The sequence below is a fragment of the Anthonomus grandis genome, chromosome 9 (genome assembly GCF_022605725.1).
Source record: "Anthonomus grandis grandis chromosome 9, icAntGran1.3, whole genome shotgun sequence".
In the NCBI taxonomy this organism is placed as follows: domain Eukaryota; kingdom Metazoa; phylum Arthropoda; class Insecta; order Coleoptera; family Curculionidae; genus Anthonomus; species Anthonomus grandis.
The window spans coordinates 8,101,682-8,125,080 of NC_065554.1; the positions used below are offsets into that span (position 1 = coordinate 8,101,682).

At 29.4% G+C, this 23,399-nt stretch overlaps 1 protein-coding gene across 3 annotated transcripts in view; it reads right to left on the reverse strand.

The window, feature by feature from the left end:
- The window catches only part of LOC126740260 (homeobox protein OTX1-like), a 272,215-nt gene that overhangs the window by 110,081 nt on the left and 138,735 nt on the right, over window positions 1–23,399 (reverse strand). Inside the window, exon 1 of one of the 3 annotated variants that reach the window (XM_050446203.1) lies at window positions 13,085–13,363. The exons of 1 other annotated variant lie outside the window; for it this stretch is intronic. In XM_050446203.1, the coding sequence (XP_050302160.1) occupies window positions 13,085–13,157 (73 nt within the window). In that variant the 5' untranslated portion in view covers window positions 13,158–13,363. Of the gene's footprint in view, window positions 1–13,084; window positions 13,364–23,399 lie in introns of those variants that run through there. One more of the 3 variants, XM_050446204.1, reaches the window with a different exon arrangement.

Below are 23,399 nucleotides of genomic sequence, written 5' to 3' on the forward strand. Positions count from 1 at the left end.
GTACAAAAGTTTTATGAAAGGTTTCATCAACTTATTGGAAAGGTTTATCATGTGTCTGAAGAGCTCATTTCATTTCTAAATCTTTTAAATGTAAAAAGGTAAACAAAGACTTAGATTGTTAGTAATAACATCTTATCAAATCTTATCCAAAACAAATTATTTTTATTAGCAAACCATTCTAAGAATAAGAGTTTAATTTTTGTACCTTTAATAACCGGAAAAGAATTTTTTACTTTTTTGCACCAAATGAAAAATCAGATGACAACTGAAAATACTGATCCAATTGATCTAACATATATGTATTTCTCATTCGACCACTCAACTCAAGCTTCAATTTTTTTAGTACCAGATATATCAATTACAGTTTTGCCATAACATTATTAAATATGCAGTCTAGTAGAGGATGATTTAAGTATTCCATTGGAAAGCTTAAATTATCCAACAATGGTCCTGATATGTGAGCACTGGTTGAAGCTACATAAACAATTAGTCTTAGTAAGTTATGTTATTTTAGATGTATTTTGTCGCTTATCAGGCTATGGAGGTGTATGTAAATTCATGAGAATTTTTATTTTAAATATGTGTTTAGCGTCATTTATTGTTTTGACCTCTAAGAAGAGCGCATTATTGAAATGTATGTAGTGTGTAGCCGCAGTTTAAATATCTATGTTCTATGTATATATCGGTCTTCGCCTAGTAATGTACCTGACTTCTTATTAAAACTTAAAGCCGCTCTTTCTTCTATTTTATCTAAGAATATGTACACATGTATTTATTTTTAAAGAAACACATTCCTTGTCATCATTGACTCTATTATCGTAAAAATAGAAGATCGGTTCACAGCATAAATAGCATTTTTTTAATTTCTGTAATTGTTTCCTAAATTCGAAAAGAAAGAACTTTGGACGGCAACGCTATTTTGATGGTAGGACGAAATTATTTTTGAAATATGTCACTTAAAAAGTGTGTACAAATCAAATTTTACTATTAATTTTGAATGTTGTATATTCCCATTCGACTTATTAAATGCTATCAGCGTTTTATCAAGAATAAAAAACTATCATCGTTCTTGCGTAACTCAGAATTGATACTTTTTTTCATGTTGATCTCTTACTTTTCAACAATTATAAGTATTTTGATGATCTAAATAAATTAAAGGGGAGCGCATACAAGATTTTTTTCGGGTCTCGAATATCCGGGCTGGTTAAACTAATAACCATTAACAGAATTAAGAAAACGAACGAAAACCGTTGAGTTTAACAATTAGTACCAATCGATGGGTATATTGTGCCTTGGCCTTGGAGTTTACAGAAGCGGCAGGCTTTTCGAATGGATGATGTACTGATTAAAAGAGTAGTAAAAGATCAGTTAAGGTGAGTAAAAAATAAGTAATGGAAAAACACGTACAAAAATAGACTGAGTTGAAAGTTGTATTTTAACCTAATTTATTATTACCTAATACCAGTCCACCGCTGGAGATAATTTTCTTCTAGCCATTCTCGAACAATTCATCCATAATAGAGAGGTGCTCTGTCAAGTTAAATTAAATCTGTAGTTAAATTTGGTTTATAATAGCATCTTTTTAATTTTTTAATTAATTTTCTAAAAGTCAATAAAAATGTCCAGTACTGATTTTATCTAAATCTAGAAAACATACAGTGAGAGCTAAAAGTCCGGAATAAATTCATTTAAAATTCAGGGGTATGCTCAAAAAAAAACGCTCGGACACGTCGATTTTTATTTTTAACTGCGGGTTTTCTTACTATAATTTTATATATACAGGGTGGTCCAAAAATAAGTTACGACCATCAACTTCAATTTTTGAAATGGAAATACCTATTTTTTATTCTGTATTCTTAAAGAACAGAAAATTCTAGACATATTTCGTGTACAATGTCCTATACCTATCTTCATTTGTTTTTGAGTTATTGACAGTTGAAGATCGGCATATTTGCACTTTTGACATGTTATAAAATCCAAACGGTTAGACATAGACAAAGGATGGCGCGCCGCCACACTTCAGCAGAGCCGTGCGCCAATATTTAAGTAAGGTATTTGCGGGTCGATGGATTGGGCGAAGGGGTCAATTGGAATGGCCTGCTAGGTCCCCCGACTTGACTCCTTTGGATTTCTTTTTGTGGGGTTATTTAAAGCATAGAGTATATGAATATAAACCCAACAATTTAGAAGAATTAAAAAATAATATAAGAAATGAGATTCAACGAATACCTCAAGAAATGATACGCAATGTTCTGAGAGAATTCGAATCAAGACTCGCTTACTGTCAAGAAGTTAATGGGGCTCAATTTGAACATTTAATTGGGTCTAGATTAGAATAGTTTCTTTTTGTTCAATAATACTTTTGATTAAATACATTAATATTTTGAATGTTTTTTTAGAAATTCAACCGTAAATTTCTCAGTACCTGTTGACACTAACTAGCTAGTGTCAACAACTTAAAAAATAAGGGTTTACTGAAAAAGTAGATAAAATGGGTAAATTTCACGATGGTTTTAAAAAAGCTTCGATAAAAAGTGCAAACCGCATTCGTCTATGTCTAACCGTTTGAATTTTATAACATGTCAAAAGTGCAAATATGCCGATCTTCAACTGTCAATAACTCAAAAACAAATGAAGATAGGTATAGGACATTGTACATGAAATATGTCTAGAATTTTCTGTTCTTTAAGAATACAGAATAAAAAATAGGTATTTCTATTTCAAAAATTGAAGTTGATGGTCGTGACTTATTTTTTGACTACCCTGTATACATAAAATTATAGTAAGAGAACCTGCAGTTAAAAATAAAAATCGACGTGTCCGAGCGTTTTTTTTTAACATACCCCTGAATTTTAAATGAATTTATTCCGGACTTTTGGCTCTCACTGTATAAAGTGTACATTGCTAAATTTTGAAAAAAATCGCATCCACCTGTGTCCTGTAAATTATAGTAATTAACAGCTCTAAATTTGGAAAATGAAGCTCTAGGTCTTTCCACATATGCTCTTTTTTAAAAATGAAAATAAAATTGTTGTTTATTTATTATTGCAAAAAAGTCAAAAATGTGTCTGTTGGATGAAACAAAGCAAAAAAATTCTTAATATACAAGTATGTCCTAAGAGTCTTAGATTTTGAACTACAGGTTAAAAAAGTGGTAAAACAAAAAAAACGTAAAAAACAAAAATACGGAAAAAAAAACGTATTCATTTTTAAACAGGAAATTTCCAGTTCCGTAAGCAATACAATAAGATTTGATAAGAGACATACAAAAACACTAAGAGAAAAATTTTAAAATGTTTTTTATCACAAGAAAAACTAGTGGGATACCGTTTTATTTTTTTAAATATTTAATTAAAAATCAACATCAAAAGCGAATATAAAGGTTTAAATTGTTCATCGAAAAATCGCTTTAGATATATAGAAAGTGCCTACCAATTTTTAGAACAATGTTTTATAAAGGGTCCTGCAACAGTGCGCCGGTCTTTCATAATGCCTAAAAAAAATAAAAAATAATTAATATTTTCTAACTTTTTAAATTTTTTTGGGATGTCATAGCGCATATCTGAAAAATATTTGGAAATATACAGGGTGCTTCAAAAAAGTGTGGCAATATAAGGGTCATTTTTTTAAAATGGAGTGCCTAATTCGAATTAAACCTAATATTGACATTAAATTAACATTTTTGATGTCAAGATGAAATTAAAAATTAGAGTGATTTTTTTTGTAAAAAAAAATTGTAGTCAAACTGCGCATGAGAAAGTAGCCATATTTAGCGCGTATACTAAATAGCCTAAGAGTACTAAGTATAGTAAGATTTTATGGAAAACCGATGCACTGCTGCAAGACCCTGTATAGTGGTAATAAACATATCGAAAAAATTCTTCTTACAATTTTATTCCTGTAATTGCAAAACCTAGGACGTTTAGAACAAATGGTTATATATATATTTTTTTCTTTGTTTCGCTTAAGGAACCGTCCCCGAAATTTATTGCAATTATAAAAAAAATCTACTACTTAAACTACTACTAAACAGTAGCCTGTTTGTAATTAAAATAAATATCAAAAATTATAAATTAATTGTAAATATCCAGACGTCTATCTACATATTCTTGGCATAATTAACTCATTTAAAACAACTTAAGTACCCTATATTTGGAAAAGGAAGGTCCCATACATAAGTTTCAATGAATTTTTTAATTTAATATAGTGTGTTCTATGACTTACTAAGTTGACCTGATTAAACTTTAAAAATTATAAACCCTCTGTATATTAATTATGACAATTTTAATAGTAATTTAATAATAAAGATTTATTTTTATCACAAATTTCTTTTTAAATTTTATATAAAGGAAATATATCGTAAGAATTTCCTGAGTATACGGTTTTAACATAATAAAACTTTCCAAATATTTTCATTATATTTTTAGATTTTGTTTTTATATTTACACACAAGCGGTATTTAATTTATTACACAAATAATTTTTTTTGAAGTTAATAGCTAAGTAACGCCACTTTAAGTAATAAAAACTCGATACGGAGATATAATAATATACATCCAATATCTATTTGCAATGCTTATCAAACTAATTAAAGATTCCTATGCTAATTAAAATTTCTATATTTTAAATTTCCAACAAAAAGTATTTTCCTCGTGGGTGGACATTCATAGAACGTTCACCTTCTTCGCGACGCAATTCCCCTTAAGGTAACTTTTACCTGATATATCAGCATACTATTAAAATTTTAATAATTCGATAATCACGACTATGCTGGCGACCTGCCCGAATACTAAGTTTAAAGATGCAACTGGTTATTAAACAGAGGCGGGCGAACTGTCTACATTTAAAATACCTTATTTGGTTTTACAGTTTTACGAACGTGCCACTTTATGATGTGAGGTGATTGGATGTTGATGACAATGATCCTTAAAACTTTGTTGCTAAAAATGGTGCCTATTTGTGCTGCTTAATTAAGGAGTCATTAATTATTTCATTTATTATCGGTAAAAAAGCAAGTTTCTTAGGATTATGATTTGAATTCTTTTTCGGCTATGTACACCAAAATAATTTTAATTCTGTATTTATTATTACCAATACCACTTTTAAATAGTTAGGTACTATTTATTCCAATTCAAATATATATTAAAAAATGCAAATAGCTTAAAATGTGTATAGTAAATGTAGGTTACTGGCTTTGTATATATAGGCTGAAGAATCAATCATTATGCACAGAAATATGACAATGCGCATGCGTGCATTTTGTGTGCTCTGCTGCTCGCCTGCTACGTCGTTGGTTTTCAGTACGATGTAAGTAAGCGATGCGATGAAGAAGTTCATTCATTTGTAAGATATTTCTTAAATATATGATGCAGGCTTTACATACATCAGTGTGCAACCAACATAAAATTGTAATTTTAAAACTATTTAGAATAAACTCAACAAAAACTAATTTCCTAAATAAAAGGCTTAAATGGACGGTGTTGGGCTAAATAATAAGATAATCTATCATAAAAGCCATTTAGTACTTCGAAAAGAGTTTTTGGTGAAATGGAATTAGTACATTTAAAAACTTTCTCTCGTAACTCCTCCAAATTCGTGCTTACAAATGGTATCCTTAAAATAATCCCAAAAATATAAGTTATTTGGGGACAAGTCAGAAAATAAACTCACCTAAATGTAGGGGACCATTATGTAGAAAAAGTAATTAGAAAAAGTATTTATTGATTTTTTTTTACTACAACCGCATTATAAGCAGGACAACTATCTTATCGACCGATCTCAGGTTTAAATCACGGAGAATTTGAGTGGCAGGAAACACTTGGTACTCAATGTATTTTTGGGGGCTTAAAATACCATCATTAAAAAAAGACCCTATAATATGGTCGGTCAAAATATTAGCCCAAACATTCAATTTCTAAAGATAATGACCAATATTAAACAACGAAAGAATTGTGTTTCCCATATGATGGGAAAAAGATTTATCTGGAAATAGAATATTCCGTTAAAGCTTTTCATTTTTGTTTGCTTTTTTTATCATGGTTTTACAAAATTCCATTGTTCACCACTGGTCTTCGGGAAATATCCCCTGAGTTTTGCAATATTTGAAACATTTATACACATGTTTTTTCCAAATATTGGTAACGGTTTTATAGTCCATACCCAGTTCCTCTCCACTACTTGATCGTGTTGAATCCACTTGTAAGGCACTACAAACCATTTCTTCCAGTCGTTCTTGTTTCTAAACCCTTTCGATAGAAGGTTCTTGCACTTTAGTGTCGCATTTATGATAATCTTAAAAACAAACGGATGTCTCACAATTTGAAACCCCATTCAACATTGTTTTTTCGTAAGATATCGGTCTATTTTCAAATATAATTGAAAAAAACATCTCTACATTATACTGCCTAGTTGCGTTTATAAAGCTATTTAATAATATGAACTCTTTTAAAAGGAGTAAAGCCATAATAAATTAAGGAAAAAAATAATATTGTTATTCTGTCGAAAAATAAAAACCGCAAATATCTATCAGACAACCGGAGGCGGCCGCTTATCGATGAGAAAAGGCGGTTTTGCTATTATTTTAGACAATGCGTAGTCTTCAGATCCCCAACCTGTATATTGAATGTGCATAAGTTTGCTTCTCCCAACTCTTTCCCAGTTTTATCAATTAAACACCTTATATAGCCAGTTGGTTAGATATTTAAAGATTTAAAATGGCCAAATACCACAAGAGGTTAGGCTTATTATAAGCAAGATAAAATCAAACGCTGCTGGAGCAGACGGAATTACATGGACTGTGTATAAACTAACTATTCCGTTTTCGTTAAATCATATTTTTATATTTCCCTTTAGCCTGGAAGACAGCCGTAATATATCAAATACCCAAAGTTAATTCTCAACTTAACAAATCCAAAAGACTTAAGACCAATTAGTTTATTATTTTTGATTAGTACAATTTTGGAAAGGGTTATTTACAATCAAGTGTTTGCGTATGTAAATGAGAATGGGTTATGGCCTAGCAATCAGTCTGGATTTCGCCCAGGACATGGAACAGCCACAATATTACTTCATGTCACGGTTCTTATAATCAAGTGTCTGGATAGCAGAATGGCTACTATTTTAATATTGCTTGATTTTTCTAGAGCACTTGACTTGACTTGAGACTGAGATCATTCTTTGGAAACTATCTAAGTAATAGCAAGCAATTTGTTAGAATTTCCGCTGGTGAATCAGATTATGCAGAAGTTTTGTCTGAAGTGCCATAGAGCTTCGTTTTATTTTTGCTGTATACTTTTGATCTAATCGCAAAGTTGTTGAATTTTCCCAAACTTAAAGTGATGCCAATGATACATAGCTTATTTATACTTTTGATCCATTGGAATGTAATGAAATTGAAGCAAATGTAAACTCGGACCTTAGAAAAATCACCGCATATAGCAAGAAACACAACTTATTTTTAAATGTAGGGAAGACTAAAGTTTTACTTTTCTCTTCTATGTAATTCTGAGTTTTTAAAGGAATACCTTAGCTTTGAAATGAATAGCGAAATATTGACGTTCACTGAGGCCTCCAGAAAATTGTGTGTTTGTTTCGATTGTCAATTAAGATTTTCCCAACATATATCTAACTTATGCAAGGCCTGCTACTTATCGCTAAAGGTACTGTATGTGAACAAACATATTTTAAAGTTCGGAAAAAAGCTTTGCGAGTCTTATGTTTTGCCTAATTTTATATTATTTATGTTTAAGTTTTGTAGATAGATAACGACTGTAAATAATCCAAAATAATTGCGGTAGATTTATTTACAGTTTAAAAAAATTCGATCATATTTCTCACAAATTAATCACCATTATTAATTCCACATCATTAATTCAGTGGCTTAATATTTCTTTTTTGTATCGTACTTTTTGATGATATTTGCATTTAAACTACTTAAAACATCTGGTCCGTAGTATTTAAGATCCAAATTATTGTTTCGACGAGATGTTCATGTAGTACCCATTAGATCTAATACTCTTTCTGTGCTGAATCATCACAAGGCAATTTTTCAACATTGTTTTACATATAATGTAGTATCATTGTATAATAAGTATATCAAACACTTTAATTTAACAAATGTTTTTACGTTTCGCAAAAAAATTAAAGAAATACTTTTTAATTCTTAACAAAACGTTGTTGAGATATAGCCTGTAAATATGCTATTAGATTATATGGTATTTATTAATTATTAATTTAAAAAATTAAGAAAATGAAATAAAATTTATTAATTAATCTAGTTAATTTAAGAAATGTTATTATAGTATTGTTTTATCTATAATTTGTTATATTATATGAAATTTTACGGTTAATGTTGAGTAGCTGGCCTTAAAATCAGCTAGACTTCGCCTTTTGAGAAATGTACTTTTCCTCTTAGAAATCGTATTTTCCTTAATAAAGAAATTTATTATTATACCTGTCTTAGTTATTTTTTTCTGTAGATGGACAAAAAAATGCCGAAATAAAATCTACGTCTTAAAAATGTTGGTTCACGGTACAGTCCCATTTAAAATGAATAAGCAATAAAAAACAATGTTTACTCATTTTGAAAATCTGTGTAGGCTTATAAAAAATGATACATCTTTAAAATTATTTTTCCACGGTTAGTATTTTTAGAGTATTATTTTATATTGACATAATGAAGAATATACCGGGTATCCTGTTTAAAATTATAATAAAATTAAGGCAAATTTCTGTTTCCCTTACGTTTGACTGATTTCCTTTACGTTTGTTGCTCGTAAAGCAACCAACTTATACTAATTACTTTTTTATATTAAAGGTCAGTTAAAAATAATATATTTTTTATGCATTATTTTAGGAAAATGCCTAAAACATTTAAACTTTTTTTTGTGACAGTTGTGAAAGTGACAGTTTTATAAGAATCCGTTATTCTGTCATGACCGTCTTTTAAACAATACGGCATTGTTTTCATAAAGATGCATGACCAAGGCTTACTATTAAAATTAAAAAATTAAGTAATTATTTTACGAAAATTCTCTCTTATTGGCTCATTTTTGAAAATAAATGAATAGTATTATATATTTTAAAAATTGAAAAAATAAAGCAGATTTTTTTATTTAAAAATATCCATCAAATATTCTATTTAAAAATTTATTTTTATATAAAAATCCTAAATCGTTACAATAGAAAAGATAACGTAATCGTTTTCTAAGGAAAAACTCCTATGGAAACCATTTTTTACTTTTTTAATATGTTAAATAATAACGGAGACACAAAGAAGGTTCGAAAATCCAAAATTTTTAAAATTTTGATTTTAAAACCCTGTAGAATAAAAATTATGACAGCTGCCAAATTTTTGACAACCGCATATTTTGTTTTATAAAAAAAGTAGCACAGTAGTGCAAAACCACATGGCTCTTTCTCCCATAAGAACCGAAAAAACACACACACAAAAGTGTCCAAATTTGGATATCCTGTACATTCCATTGCATATGTTTCTCATTTGGTGTTACTATATTTAAGGTATTGTAAGAAGTACTTACTTTACTACAAAAAATCCTTTTTTAATATTAATAACAATAATAATTATTATCTACGCCAGCATGCCTCAAAGAAAAGGAAGTGTTAGAGCACAAAAAAAAATCTTTAAAAAAACAATAAATAAACAAACCTGGCTAGAACTATAAACAAAATATTACAATTCTCTAATTCTTCAATTGGAAGTAAATGTGAAGAAGGGAAGAGAGTAATACAGACAAAAGAATTTATTTTTAAAGACGTACTATGAAAAAAAATTAGACAAACGTTTTTGAGAAAAGAAAATTTTATTATTAATGAAATGGTATAAATTGTTTTTTATGACACCCGGACTTTTTGATATATGGCATCAAGCTATGCTTTTTTAAACAAAACCATATTTATTTTTATCCTATTAATTAGATACATTTATTTTGATTGACAATTTAGGAACAACTCAGATATTCTGTAAATGTTGAACTACTATTATATATATTATATATATTGAAAGTACTATTATATATATTAATATTGATTATACTCTAAAATATTTTAAACTCTACTATAATTTTGCTTAATTTAAATCTTAAACTGAAAAATAAAATGAATATTACTTTTTGATTGAAAATATTTGATAACTATATAAAAAAAAAATTCTGCTTTAACTCAAAATATAATAATAATTAAAGAAGTTTTTCTTTAAAAAATTCAGATCCTCTAAAGAAAAATATATTACAATAAAAATAATTTATAAAGAAATGAAAATTAAATGAAAATTAAAAGAAAGTCAAATTTTTTTATTTATAACTTTTACATTGCTTGAAATATTTCTATCCAATTTAGGACATAGCTTTTAGGCATTAAGGAGTACTTTTTATTTTAATTCTACCAGTGGCATTCATACTGTATCGTGGTTGAATATTTTTGTACAGAAAAAAATAAACGCCACTGGTTGTTCCAAAAATAAAGTAACTTTTGAAATTCACATTTAATTTAGAACAGATTTGGTCTCTCAAGTTTTTTATGTACAAGGTAAAAAAACACATTCTCATGCATTAAGAAATTGCTTAAATCTGAAATAGGAATAACCTTTTAATTCCACGGTTTGTAGTAATTTTCTAAGATTATATAAATTCAACACACACAGCGACTTTTTTTAGGGTAGGATAATTTAATTAAAAAACGTAAATGACAATTTTGGTTTCCAATTTCTCCTTTCAATACATTATTAGGCATAATTGTAAAAAAATTAATATCCTTATAGCGTAAAGCAAAGTGCGTTATAAATTAAAAAAAACTATTGTCAGCTTCGAATATTAATAATATTAATAATTTGAAGGTTATCTATCAGTAATTTGTTACAGGGATAAGTAAGCGCGTGATGATTAAACTAAATTTTCATTGGTTTCTTTTTAATAACTAAATGTCTTTTTATTTAACGATATCCATTTTTGTTATGGAGTGTCAAATGGAAACTCGGCAAAAGTAGCTAGGTATTACAGAAGATTTCCAGGAAGACACTATCTGCATTCCTCAATGTTTGTGAACATGCGCCAATAATTTAAAAATGATGGCCTTAGTACCAGATGTGATAAATAGAGTTATATTTTATTCATCAAGAAAGGAACCATAGCAGGATGTTTCGTGAACTTGATATGAATCAATTTTAACCGCAATCACGACAACAAATAATCGAATAGCAGCTTGCACACTTCGTACTTGTAGGTCAAAAATTGAAGATTTTAGAAGAAAACTTAAAGGTTTAAAAAAGGACCATCAACATGCTTACCATTTGCAACCCGTCCAAAGTTTAACAGAATTCGTTGGATAACAATATCAGAAAGATGGATCGGATGTAACTGGCCAGTCAGTTGGCTTCCACGGTCTATCCGATATTACCCCTTTAGATTTCTTCATATAAGGGTTTTTGAAAGAAATCGTGTAAGACACTTCTGTGAACTCAAGCAAAAAACTTATTGGCCGTAATTTAAATGCAATCGAAATTTAGCTGTTGCTATCAGATCTATTAGACATCGATGTGAATTATGTGTAAAATGTGTTTTGTTTTTTTACTTGGAAACGGTACTTCGTACGCAAAGAAATCAGGAGACCAAATTTGCTATAAATTAAAGTGAATTTCAAAAGTAATTTTAATTTTTAAGAAAATTAATGCCATATAATTTTGGCGTATAAAAATGTCTTGATGCAGTACAGACGCGACTGTTAAAATTTTAAAAAAAATCGTGCAAAGTACTCCTTGATACTTAAACGCTATGTCCCAAATTTCATAGAAATATTTCAAGCAGTAAAAAAGTTTTAAATAAATTTTTTTTTCTTATAGTTTTGACATTCAGTATGTCAGAGAGGAAGCATTTCTCGATATGACAAATATGGGCTTATTTTTAACGAAGAATATATGGTTTAAATTTCTTGGTTAAGATCTGGATCACCCCGTATAAACATAGTTAATTATCTGAACTTTCATTACTTTTTCCAACAGTTTGGGATTTTGGCAAAATTGATATTGATCTTTTCAGTAGGGTTTACTTAGAGGCAAAACGTTCTTTGGAAAGAACGAGATCTTTATACAACTATTAATCATAAGTGTTATATATGATAATAGAAAAGTATAGAAAGAGAGTAATATTTAATTTATCTGCCTCAAAAAACTTTGTTATTATAAAAGTCCACTAAATCAGTAAATTATTTTGTCTTATTTCTGTAAAGTGGTTTTTAATTGATCAACATTTCTTAGGTGGTTTGGAATTATTTTAATTTAATTTTTAAGACTATTTAATTTTTTAAGCTTAGTGCATGTCTCCTTTTAACGAAAATTTTTATATTTGTAATTAATTTGCTTTTAGATCTTATAAAACTTGTTTTTAAATTTCTTAGTTTTTTATAGTTATTTTAATGGTCAGAATCCTTAGTGCGCTTAAAACAATTTAGTGCCTGATTAGGAATATCTTTCATAATCTGTATTTTAGGACTAGAAAAACATAGAATCCAATACACATCAGCATAAAAATCATTTAAAACTTTCTCAAAACAATTTAAAAATTCTTGGCAGCTAGTTTTAGGAGCTCTATAATATTTCCAAACATAATTGATTTACCCAGTATCTTTACATTTACGCATATATGTTCAATTATGTCCAGACAATCACTTTTTAGAAGGAAAAATTGTATGTTAGATTTTATATTAACTAAGCATTACCCAACTCTACCCTCTCGTCTATTATCTATAAAATTTTGTCTTATTAGATAGTATCCATTTTTAGAAGGACTTTCGTAAGTTACATCTAAATTTAGCCAGCTATCCGATATAAGTAAATCATAGTATTTCATCATTATATTTAAAAATATGATCTTTCAGTTGGTTAAAGTTATAAACTAAGAAATTTTATTATCATCAAAATGTATAACTTAAGAAGAATGGAATAAATGAACAAGAAGATATAGCAAAAGAATAATAAATAAAAAAATTAAAAAAATATATAGTTTACTAATATATCACCGTGAGCATGACATTAATATGAAACTATCTTGTAGGTATATATAAAATGTACATACTTTGAGTTCCTGAAAGTATCCAGCTCGGTGTCCACTCACCAAAATATCCAGATTCGGTGAACGGGAACAACATCACAAACTTGAAAGTAAATATCACCGTTAGTACATCAGATGTATTTCGGTTACCGTTATTAACAAAGCCAGTCAGTTTAGTTAGACCTTCGTTCACTTGCGCACTGAACACTGCTGGCGGCTTACCGGACGCAGTTTTGGATAATATTCTAAGACATTCTTTTATCTAAGCGGGATTTATGTTTACCTTGTCTGTTTGAAAATATTTAGAACCTTTGATCACGCATCTTCGTTATTTTTAACTGGTATTTTAAAGATTTAAACTTTATAGTTCCTTAATGTTTGCTCCTGATTGTCTTATACCGAGTGGTGCATCGACAAACTGACCATAGGAAATCTCATATACATTATAATACTTTTAAATATATTACTGTATATTTTATAAAACTTTATTAGACGCGCGAGTAAGATAAGTCACCATAGCAAACTTCATTACTTTCTTTAAGGGATTTAGAATTTATTTGAAAAAAACTAAAAGTTAAAATACCAAACTAACAGCCAAATAATCAAGATGTTATGTGAAAGTATTATCATCTATTTATTTATTGATCAATATGATAATTATTATACTAATTAGTGGAAAATAACTATGACTAAAAGGTGCTACATGCGGAATAGCTTTTGAAAAGTCTCCGAAATGTTCTCTGTAATTTTCGCTGAGGCATTTTCCAAGTAAAACTTTGTTAATAATTTTGAGATCAAGGGTACAGTAATAAGTAAATGCAAATGCTCAGAGCAAAACAATGATGATGGAAGTTGTACTTCATGTTGAAGAAAATAAAGGAAATAGCATCAAAACTCTTGGAGAAGTTGTAGGAAAAGATCATAGTACAGTATTGCTTACACTAAGAAAATACAAATCCCATTCCTTTAAATATCAAAAACATTAGGAACTAAAAAAAGCCGATGAAATCTTTGTTTACCAATATTTGTTCTACGAACGAATGCTCCCTTACTTTAAATAATGAGCCAAATGTTTAATTTTTTGTTACTGGAGTAAAGAAAACGAGCACAAATAAGTTATTATTTTATTATATATATACAATAAGGACCCAGTACCCTCAAAAAGTAAATCTTTGTCTGGGTATTTTTTGTCATAAACTTATTGGACCTTTTTTTGGAAAAATATTTGGGAGGAGACGTATTGTTCGGATTTTTACAAAATCATATTGAACCTGCATTGAAAAAAGTTGCACCTGAAAACGAGATTTGGTTTCAAATAGATGGCTATCCTACACACAATTCACAGTAAGTGATTATGTTAGGTGCAAACATAGAAAGAAGAAATCTTAGTTTGACGGGTAATTTATTAAGGCGTATACGAGAGAGAGCTAGGTTAAAAAAATATCAGCAATTAACCCAAATAATTTAAATACCAAGCAAATGTTTGTAGATTATAAAAAAAATGTTGACAAAAGTACTGAGTAAAGCTAAAGAAAATTTTTGAAACTTGTAACCAAAATCCAAAAAAATTGTGGAATAACATAAAACATGCCAACAGTCAAAATTCACTTAATCCAAAAATAACTAGTGTAATGGGGGAGTCAGGTTTGGTAACAATAGATCAAAAAATATTAGAAGAATTTAATAAATAATTTAGTATGGTAGGGCAAAAGCTAGCCGCTAAAATAAAAAATCCTAAACTATATTACTAATCCTGTAAAAGTAGTTTTTTTTCTTAAACCAATTTTGGAAAGTAAACTTATTACTATAATTGGATCTTTGTGAAGTGATTCAACTGTTGATGATGGCTTATCAAATAATTTTATAAAAAAATATAATAGATACTTGATAGTACCTCTTTTACATCTGGTAAAAATTATCTTTGAGTCTGGAGTTTAACCTGAAATAATAAAAAATACAATAAATATACCATTTAATAAATCAGGCGCAAGTGATGAGTTAAAAAATTACAGACTCATAGATGTCACCAACAGTGTAAGTAAGGTTGTAGAAAAATGTATTAAATTGAGATTAAGTAGCTATGTTGATAAAAATAACTTACTTAATGCAAATGAGTATGGCTTTAAGACAGGTATGGGAACTGAGGATGCATTAATCAGCGTAACTAATGACATAATGATTGCTCTTAACACCAATATAAAATGCATGATAATATTCCTCGACCTGGCTAAGGCCTTTGATACTTTGCCAAACCGCATCTTGCTGGAACGCTTAGAAGCTAAAGGTATAAGAGGAATACCATTAAAGTTATATACTGAAAATCGTTACCAGTAAGTTAAAATCGGCGAGGTTTACAGCAGCAAATACGCTTCTAGTATCTAAACTTAAATATTTTGGGTCTTCTGAAGAAACAGCTTTTTTAATTAATTAATATCTATCAAGTAGAAATCAAAAAATTTGCTACTATAATACAGGGTGTTTTAGAACTATGGGATCAAACTTCTGGGACAAAGATAAAAATAAATGCATCAGATCCTATTTAGGTAATTAATCTTCTTTCTAAATTTAAACGCGTCTTAGGGCCGTAGTGGCAGTCTGACACATTTCCGGACATGGGTTCCTATACTCAAATGGATTCTACTGTTGCACTGGACAACCCCTAGAAGTTTGATTCCATAGTTCTGAAACACCCTGTATATATTTTGAGAAACTAGATATAATATCTGCTGTTCCACAAGGATCTATACTAGGGCCTTTGCTTTTTATTACTTACACTGCTGATATTTTGTCGTTTTTAAAGAATTGTCATGTGATGGCTCATGCTGATGACACACAGCTTAAAATATCTTTTGATCCTATTGAACTTAACGCTGCCTCTGTTGCTTTAAATGGTGATCAAAAACTCCTAAGCGAGCTTTTATTTGAACATAACCTTAATCTAAATTCGAGAAAATCAAATCTGATGGTTTTGGAAGCAAGAATGCAGTAGAGCTAGTAAAATCAAATATAAATGCTTGCATAAATAATAATAAATTGCATTTTGTAGAACTAGCACGCAATCTCGGTATTCTTATCGAATTTTCAATTTTGTTTTAGTTCACATGTAGAAATGTGAAGGCGTAAGGCATTTAACATGCTAAACATTTTTTTTACTAGTAGACATTTTTGAACTTTAAAGTTAGAAAAATGTTAACCGAATCACTTGTTCTTTTAATCTTTAATTATCGTAATTTTATATATTCTCCTTCATAAAAACATGATACAAGTAATGCAAAATGCTCGCGCTCATCAAATTTGCGATCTTAAGAAACGCGATCACATTTCTTATAAAATTATTGATTAAAAATGGCTCAAAATGGAAAATGTTTAGAAGCGTCACTTATGTAACTTTATACAGAAACTATTAACTATTAACGATAGTAATTTTAATATTTTGCGCAAAATATTTATAACACAACATTCTGCACATTCTGTAAACATAAGAAATTTGACGAAGTTTTCAATGCCCCAATTTTGAACTGCTTTTTATATTAGATACTTTTCTTTCTACAGTGCAATTAGTTTAATCAACTCACTTCCCGACAAATTTCGCCTCTCTAATTTTCATAAATTTAAATTTAGATTTAAAAAATATTGACCTGGCGTTTTTCTCATACAGAATACAGATACTTATTTTATATTTATACTATGGTACAATACTACTTTGTTGCCCCAGTATTATTTTATTTTTTATTGTTTTGTATTGCTTTCTCCTCCATACAAAAGTTGATCCATGTTTTTTGTTCAGGTTTATTTTTACTCTCATAGTTCAGTGTATACATTTTCATTATATTAATTACTTTTTTGGTTACGTATAGATATATGTATATTTAAGTAGAATAGCATTTGTTTGCTAGACTTCGCCATCCAAGCACTATTAGGTTTAAGTAATGGTTATAGTAAACGTATTTTGTTGTATTTAATTAGGAACAGATATTAATTTTCTCCAAAAGTTACATCTTAACTACACAATGTTACAACATGTTTGTAACAATTATCAATTGTTGATACTGTTGAGCGTTTTATCTTTATTATTAAATATTTAAAATATTTTTAAATTATTAAATATTTTAAAGCCCTTGGGCGATTTAAAAAATCAAGTTCCATTAGAGTTTAATAGGAAGCCAAGATCACTTGCAGAATATTAGTTTAGGTCTTTTCTCTTATATTTTGGTCCACTATGTATATGGCAAATAATATGTATTTAAGCTTTCTTTCTTTCCATGTTGCAGACACCATTTCATCCAATGGTAGATTAAACATTTGTTTCAGAGAAGCTGGTGTGGCATTTAAATATTTTTTTTACACCGTAAAGAACACGTGTGTGTGAGTACGTTTCATAGCTCTGGTAAAAATCAACTGACTAGCATCCAAATAAAGAAATATCTTGTGCGTGATTTATCTAATTTTTGGATGCTATACAAAATTATAAACATTTTGTTGTATCGCATGCCATACTCTTATTGAACTGTTTCAAAGACATGCGGTTTTGAAAATTGCTGTTTTTATGAATTTACAAGTCTCTAAAACCTATTCTACTAAAAATAAACAAAAATGGATTTCACTTTTAACTAAGATGAATAATTGAAAAAACTCGTCCATTATCTCAAAGAGACCTACGTAACTAGAGAAAAAAATGAAAACTCCAAGTCTCGGTCTCAAAAATTTTGAGATTTGGAGTTTTCATTTTTTTCTCTAAGATGAATAAGAATATGATCCAGTCTATAAAGGTGTTGGAACTTGAAAAAAATACTTGCTATTTCGATATTTGTGCATTAAACGAACAGTAAAATTTATCTAAATTTGTTAATATAAATTCTCCAACACATTTACCATGTAGGCCAAATTCACCCGTTGATAATCAACCTAAGCTTCTTTTTGTGGGTGGAAATTGTAGAAGAGTGTTCCTGAAGAAATTGCGTCTGAAGTTTGAAGCTAACTATAAAGTCCAATGTTTCCTGAAGCCAGGAAGTACAAACAATGAACTGATTTATACTGCATCATCTATGGTTAAAGAATTTAAAGAAAATGATATGTTGATTTTAATGTTAAATGGTATTTGCTCATCATTCGATATTTTAAAATATTTTATACATTTACATAGTAATAGTTTAGTGATGACAAGCCCTTACATGTATCCAAACCATAAAGTAATTTATAATAGCAATAAGGCTCTCTATAGAATATTTCACGCAAATAATATTAATCTAAACAGAATTTTAGAGTCTAATCATGCCAGCAACTTTGGATCGGATTTGGCATCATTACTGTATACCCATATTTTAAAACATTTCAAAAATATCATTTCATCAAAAAATGTGTCCACAATAAAACTGTGTCTGTGATAGGGATTTTTTTATAGGTAAATACATAGAAGATGAAGCTCACTCACATTCTATAAATATTTTATTTTAAATATACAGTCTCTAAGAAATAAAATATACGAGCCTTATTTTTTACTTGATTCATGTGATTTTCCTGATGTTGTATTACTAACTGAGCACTGGTTAAAGCCTAACGAAGGCTTCTTAATATCTGATTATATTCCTATATCAATTTTTTATCGGCAACACTCCATACATGGAGGAACAGCTATTTTAGTTAAACAAACAATTGAAGCTTTTTTCTGTAAAATTAATAACTATGATAGCTTTCTGTTGGAGAAGGTTTTTGAATTCTCCCTTTGTTTTTGTAAGTGATTTAATTTATATGTTCTTTGTGTTAATAGACCACCCACAGGAGATATTGGTATGTTCCTGGATAAACTTGATTCTCTATTATCCCAATTGTCTCTACACTCCATAGTTATATTGGCTGGTGACTTTAATATTAACTTCACTGATGTAAGCTTGCCATCATATCATACAACCCTTTTAAGTATATTGGAATCTTATGACTTGAAGATGCATGTTCTTTCACCCACACGTATAACATCCTCATCTGCAACTACTGTTGATTATTTGTGTACAAATTTAAATGATACGTCATGTAGAGTACTCTCATCTAGTATTTCTGACCATGAAGCCATTCTCGCTAGGATTCCATGCAACACTGTATTTCCTTCATCTCATTATACATATAGGAAGAATTTTCAGCAGAGCAAGTTGTGCAAGTATACAACTAATGCAAACATTATTCTTTATTATCAGAAATATCGTAGTCTATACAGAAAGACGATAAAAGCAGCAAAGGTTAAATATTATAGTGACCGCTTGATGTGTCCTCAAATAGGCAGAGAGAATGTTGGTCAATTTTAAATGACTTCAGGCATTCTCACAAGAAAGTTTCAGAACCAGAAGTAAGACCAAATAGTTTAAATGATTATTACTGTAATATTTCTCATTTAATGCTCAAGGATGTGAATACTAATATTGATTCTTTGCATTATATTCAACAAGTGTCAGTTCAAAATTCTTTTTTCTTTTATCCTGTTAGCCTTACTGACGTTAGAGATGCAATTAAAAGCTTAAAAAACCATAAATCAGCTGGAGCTGATGGGATAATATCAAAATTACTACTCCTTTTGCCTGACTCAGCATTGAGAACCTCAGCTTCTGCCATAAACAATTCCTTTCATAATGGCATCTTTCCAGCATGTTTGAAAGAGGCAGTGGTTATCCCTCTTTATAAGGGTGGAGATTTGAGTGAGCCTTGTAATTTTCGTCCAGTTTCTATATTATCTACCCTCCCCAGGATAGTTGAAAAACTTGCAAAAATCAGAATTTTGTCTTTTTTGCAACAAAATTGCATTTTATCTGCAAATCAGTTTGGATTTTAAACGGGAAAAGGGAATCATGACGCTGTTTTCGGCTTTTTGGAGAGTGTTTATGTGCCCTTAAATTCTGGAGAGTCCGCGGCGGCAGTGTTTTGCGATTTATCCAAGGTATTTGATTCTGTAGATCATGGAATACTGCTGTCTAAGCTCAATAATTATGGCTTTAGAGGTATGGCATTGCAATAGCTGGAATCCTATCGATCTAATCGTACCCAAAGAGTTACAGTATCTGGATGTTTATCCGATTCCAGATCCCTTAAATCTGGAGTACCTCAGGGTTCAGTGTTAGGACCACTATTATTTTTGCTCTATGTAAATGATTTGGGTTCATTAAAACTGCAGGGCAAAGTGGTTCAGTTTGCTGATGATACCACCATTTTATGGAATCAGAGAGATTCTGATGGTGTTAGAGCCCAGGTTTTTAAGGATCTTAAGATTTTATCGGAGTGGTGTACTGTAAACAAGCTTGTATTTAATGTGGGAAAAACCTTTATTATGGGATTTAAGTGTGACGTTCAGTGCCTTATGTTTAGTGAAAACTCCTCCTTGCAAAATAAAGAAAGCTGTAAGTTCCTTGCTATTACCATTAATGGTTGCCTTCGCTTCGAAGATCATATCCTAAATCTTGCATCAAAATTATCCTCTGGATGCTTTGCAGTAAGAATGGCGGGGCATGAGCTGGGAGGAGTAGTTGCACGGTAAGTGTACTTTTCTCTTATTGAGTCCCATCTTCGTTATGGCTTGCCTTTTTGGGGTTTAAGCAACAAGGGATTATTAAACATAATTTTTGTGATTTAAAAAAGGCAGTTAGATACCTATGTTCCGCTGGGTTAAGAGATTCTTGTAAAACTCTCTTTATATCTCAAAAAATCCTAACTCTTTTTTCTCTTTTAATCTTGAGCTCTCTTATTATGAATATCTCAGCTCTCTTATTATGAATAAGAGAGCTGAGAAACAGCTACTCTTATTCATAAATGTCCTAAACCTCCCTCTAATACTGGTCATATGACTCGCCAGGTTAACGATTTTCCCTTACCAATCCCTACATCCTCCCTCACCAAGAACTCACTTATATACCTTACCAAAAAAATGTACAACCATGTTCCTTTATGTATCAGACAAATTTAGAAGTTAAGAAATTCAAAAAGAAATTAAAATAACTTTTATTATCCAGGGCATATTACAGCCTTGACGATTTTTTTAATGATACTTTTTGACCTGTGCTCTGACATCATTTTAGTGTTTTAGTTTTGTTTCCCATTAAATAATTTAATTTACTTCCTCTAAATTCTGTTTTACTGACAGCTTTACTTATTTTTTAATCAAATTTATCAAAAAGATGCTTTTTTTTTCAATCTGTTTTGTTATAATTAATTTTGGTAATGTGTGTAAATTTTATGGTAAAGTGTTTTAGATGTTATGTTTGTTTGAAATTTGAAATTTAAAGTGAATTTGGAATTTTTTAGATTTTAGGATGCTTGTACACAAGATTTTGTTGTCTTACATAATATAGCACATTTTCTTTCTTTCTTTCTTTCTTTTCTATTCTTACTTTTTAATTTCCTTTTTCTGAAAACATAAAAAATATGATACATGTCAAAAAAATCAATCTACGTAAATTTATAAATGAAACTCAACGAATTAAATATTTAATTATTGTAATAAGTGTTTAAAATGCCCACCATTTACTTCTTGGCATAATGCTAGTCTATTTAAAAATCCAAAACATTGCTAAGAGTATTTTCATTAATTTGACTAATTTCATATCTAATTTTAAATTTTAGATTATATAAATTGCGCGGTTTCTCTCAATCAATTTTTAATTTTAAATACCTCTAAAGAAAAAAATCCAGAGGTGTGAGATCTGGGGATCTTGCAGGACATTCCGTAGAACCTCTCCTACCAATCCACTGTCGGGAAATACTGCATTCAAATATTCGCGTATGATTGTAGCTGATTTGGATTTGGAAAAGGAAATGCGAGAGTTGGAATTAACACATTTTTTAAGAAATTCTAAAAAATGGTCTCCGGTAAGAACTTAATCGAAAAAAAGGTCCAATAATTTTATTATTTAAAATCCCTGCCTAAACATTTAATTTTTGCGAATGCTGTGTTTCAAGGGAGTTATTCGTGCTCCAATAACTAAAATTTTGCTTATTTACTATTTAAACAAAATGTGGCTTCATCACCAAATAGTATCTGCCGATGGAAGAATGGATTTAAATTACACATTTCCATCAACTTTTCAGAAAATTCTAGTCTGCAGATCAAGATCATCATCGTTTAGGCCATGCAGTAATTTAAATTTGTATGGATGATACTTTTCTTTTTTCAATACACGCAAAGTTGTTCGTTTGCTAACAGCATTATTTAAGGCTAGTTCAGAAGATGAACTATGCAGATTATCTTCCACTTCTAATAAAATATTCAATCTTATATTTTCATTAATTTTGGACGACCTGGCCATATACAATTTTTCACTGTCCCTGTTTCTTTAATTATTTTGTCAATTTGACTTACTGTACTTAGTTCTTTGTTTATCTCCGTATACAATAAAAATTTCAATTCGTTGAGTTTCATTTAAAAGAACAATAATTACTTTAAATACGAACTGTCACAATTCATATTTGACCATTTACCTATCATAACAATATACCTTTTATACCTTAAGTATTTTTTGTTTTTTTTATTATATACTTAAAGAATTGTAAGTGCATTTGTTCCATATTTTTTTATATACATGTATATGTTTTCAGAAAAACAAAATTTTAAAAAGTTTTAGAGGCTTTTAAATTAAGAAAAACTGCAATTTTCAAAACCGCGTATCTTAGAAACAGTTAAACAAAAGTATGGTATGTGATACATCAGAACAATTTTGTGTAAAATTCAAAAATGCAATCACATACAGGGTGTTTCATTTAAAATAAGAAAGTCGGTATTGACATGAAAGACAATTTTTGTTAAAAAAATGCGCAATCAAAAATATTAATCAACGTATGCAAGCGTTTTTTCGAACACGCCCTCATTTATTTTTTGTTGAATTTGTTCACTGTAGATCTTAAATATTATCAATTTAGTGCTCATAGTAAAAAAAAGTATGATAAAACTATTTATTTTAACTTAAATAATTTTTAGTTTTTTTTGTGGTGATCAAATGAGAAATAATTACTAGTCAATTGAGCAATTTTCTTTATATTTAACCATCATACACAATATAGATTCTTACCTAACGAGCTTTCATATTCCAATTTTTTTTTCAATTGCTTCCGGATATCAAAATAAAGCCTACAAAAAACTAACGGAGACAGCCATTAGAAAATATCTTTGACGTGCTAACGAAAGATACCAAGATCAAGAATAATAAAGTACAAATTTGTTTTTGCATATATATTTTTTAATTGCAAAACACATAGTCTTCCTCAGTGTCCATTATGATGTCCAAATGGACGTCCAAGAGTATGCTAATCGACTGTCTATTGGATGAACAGTAGATCTAAAAAGTGACAGCCATTGACTTAACAGGTA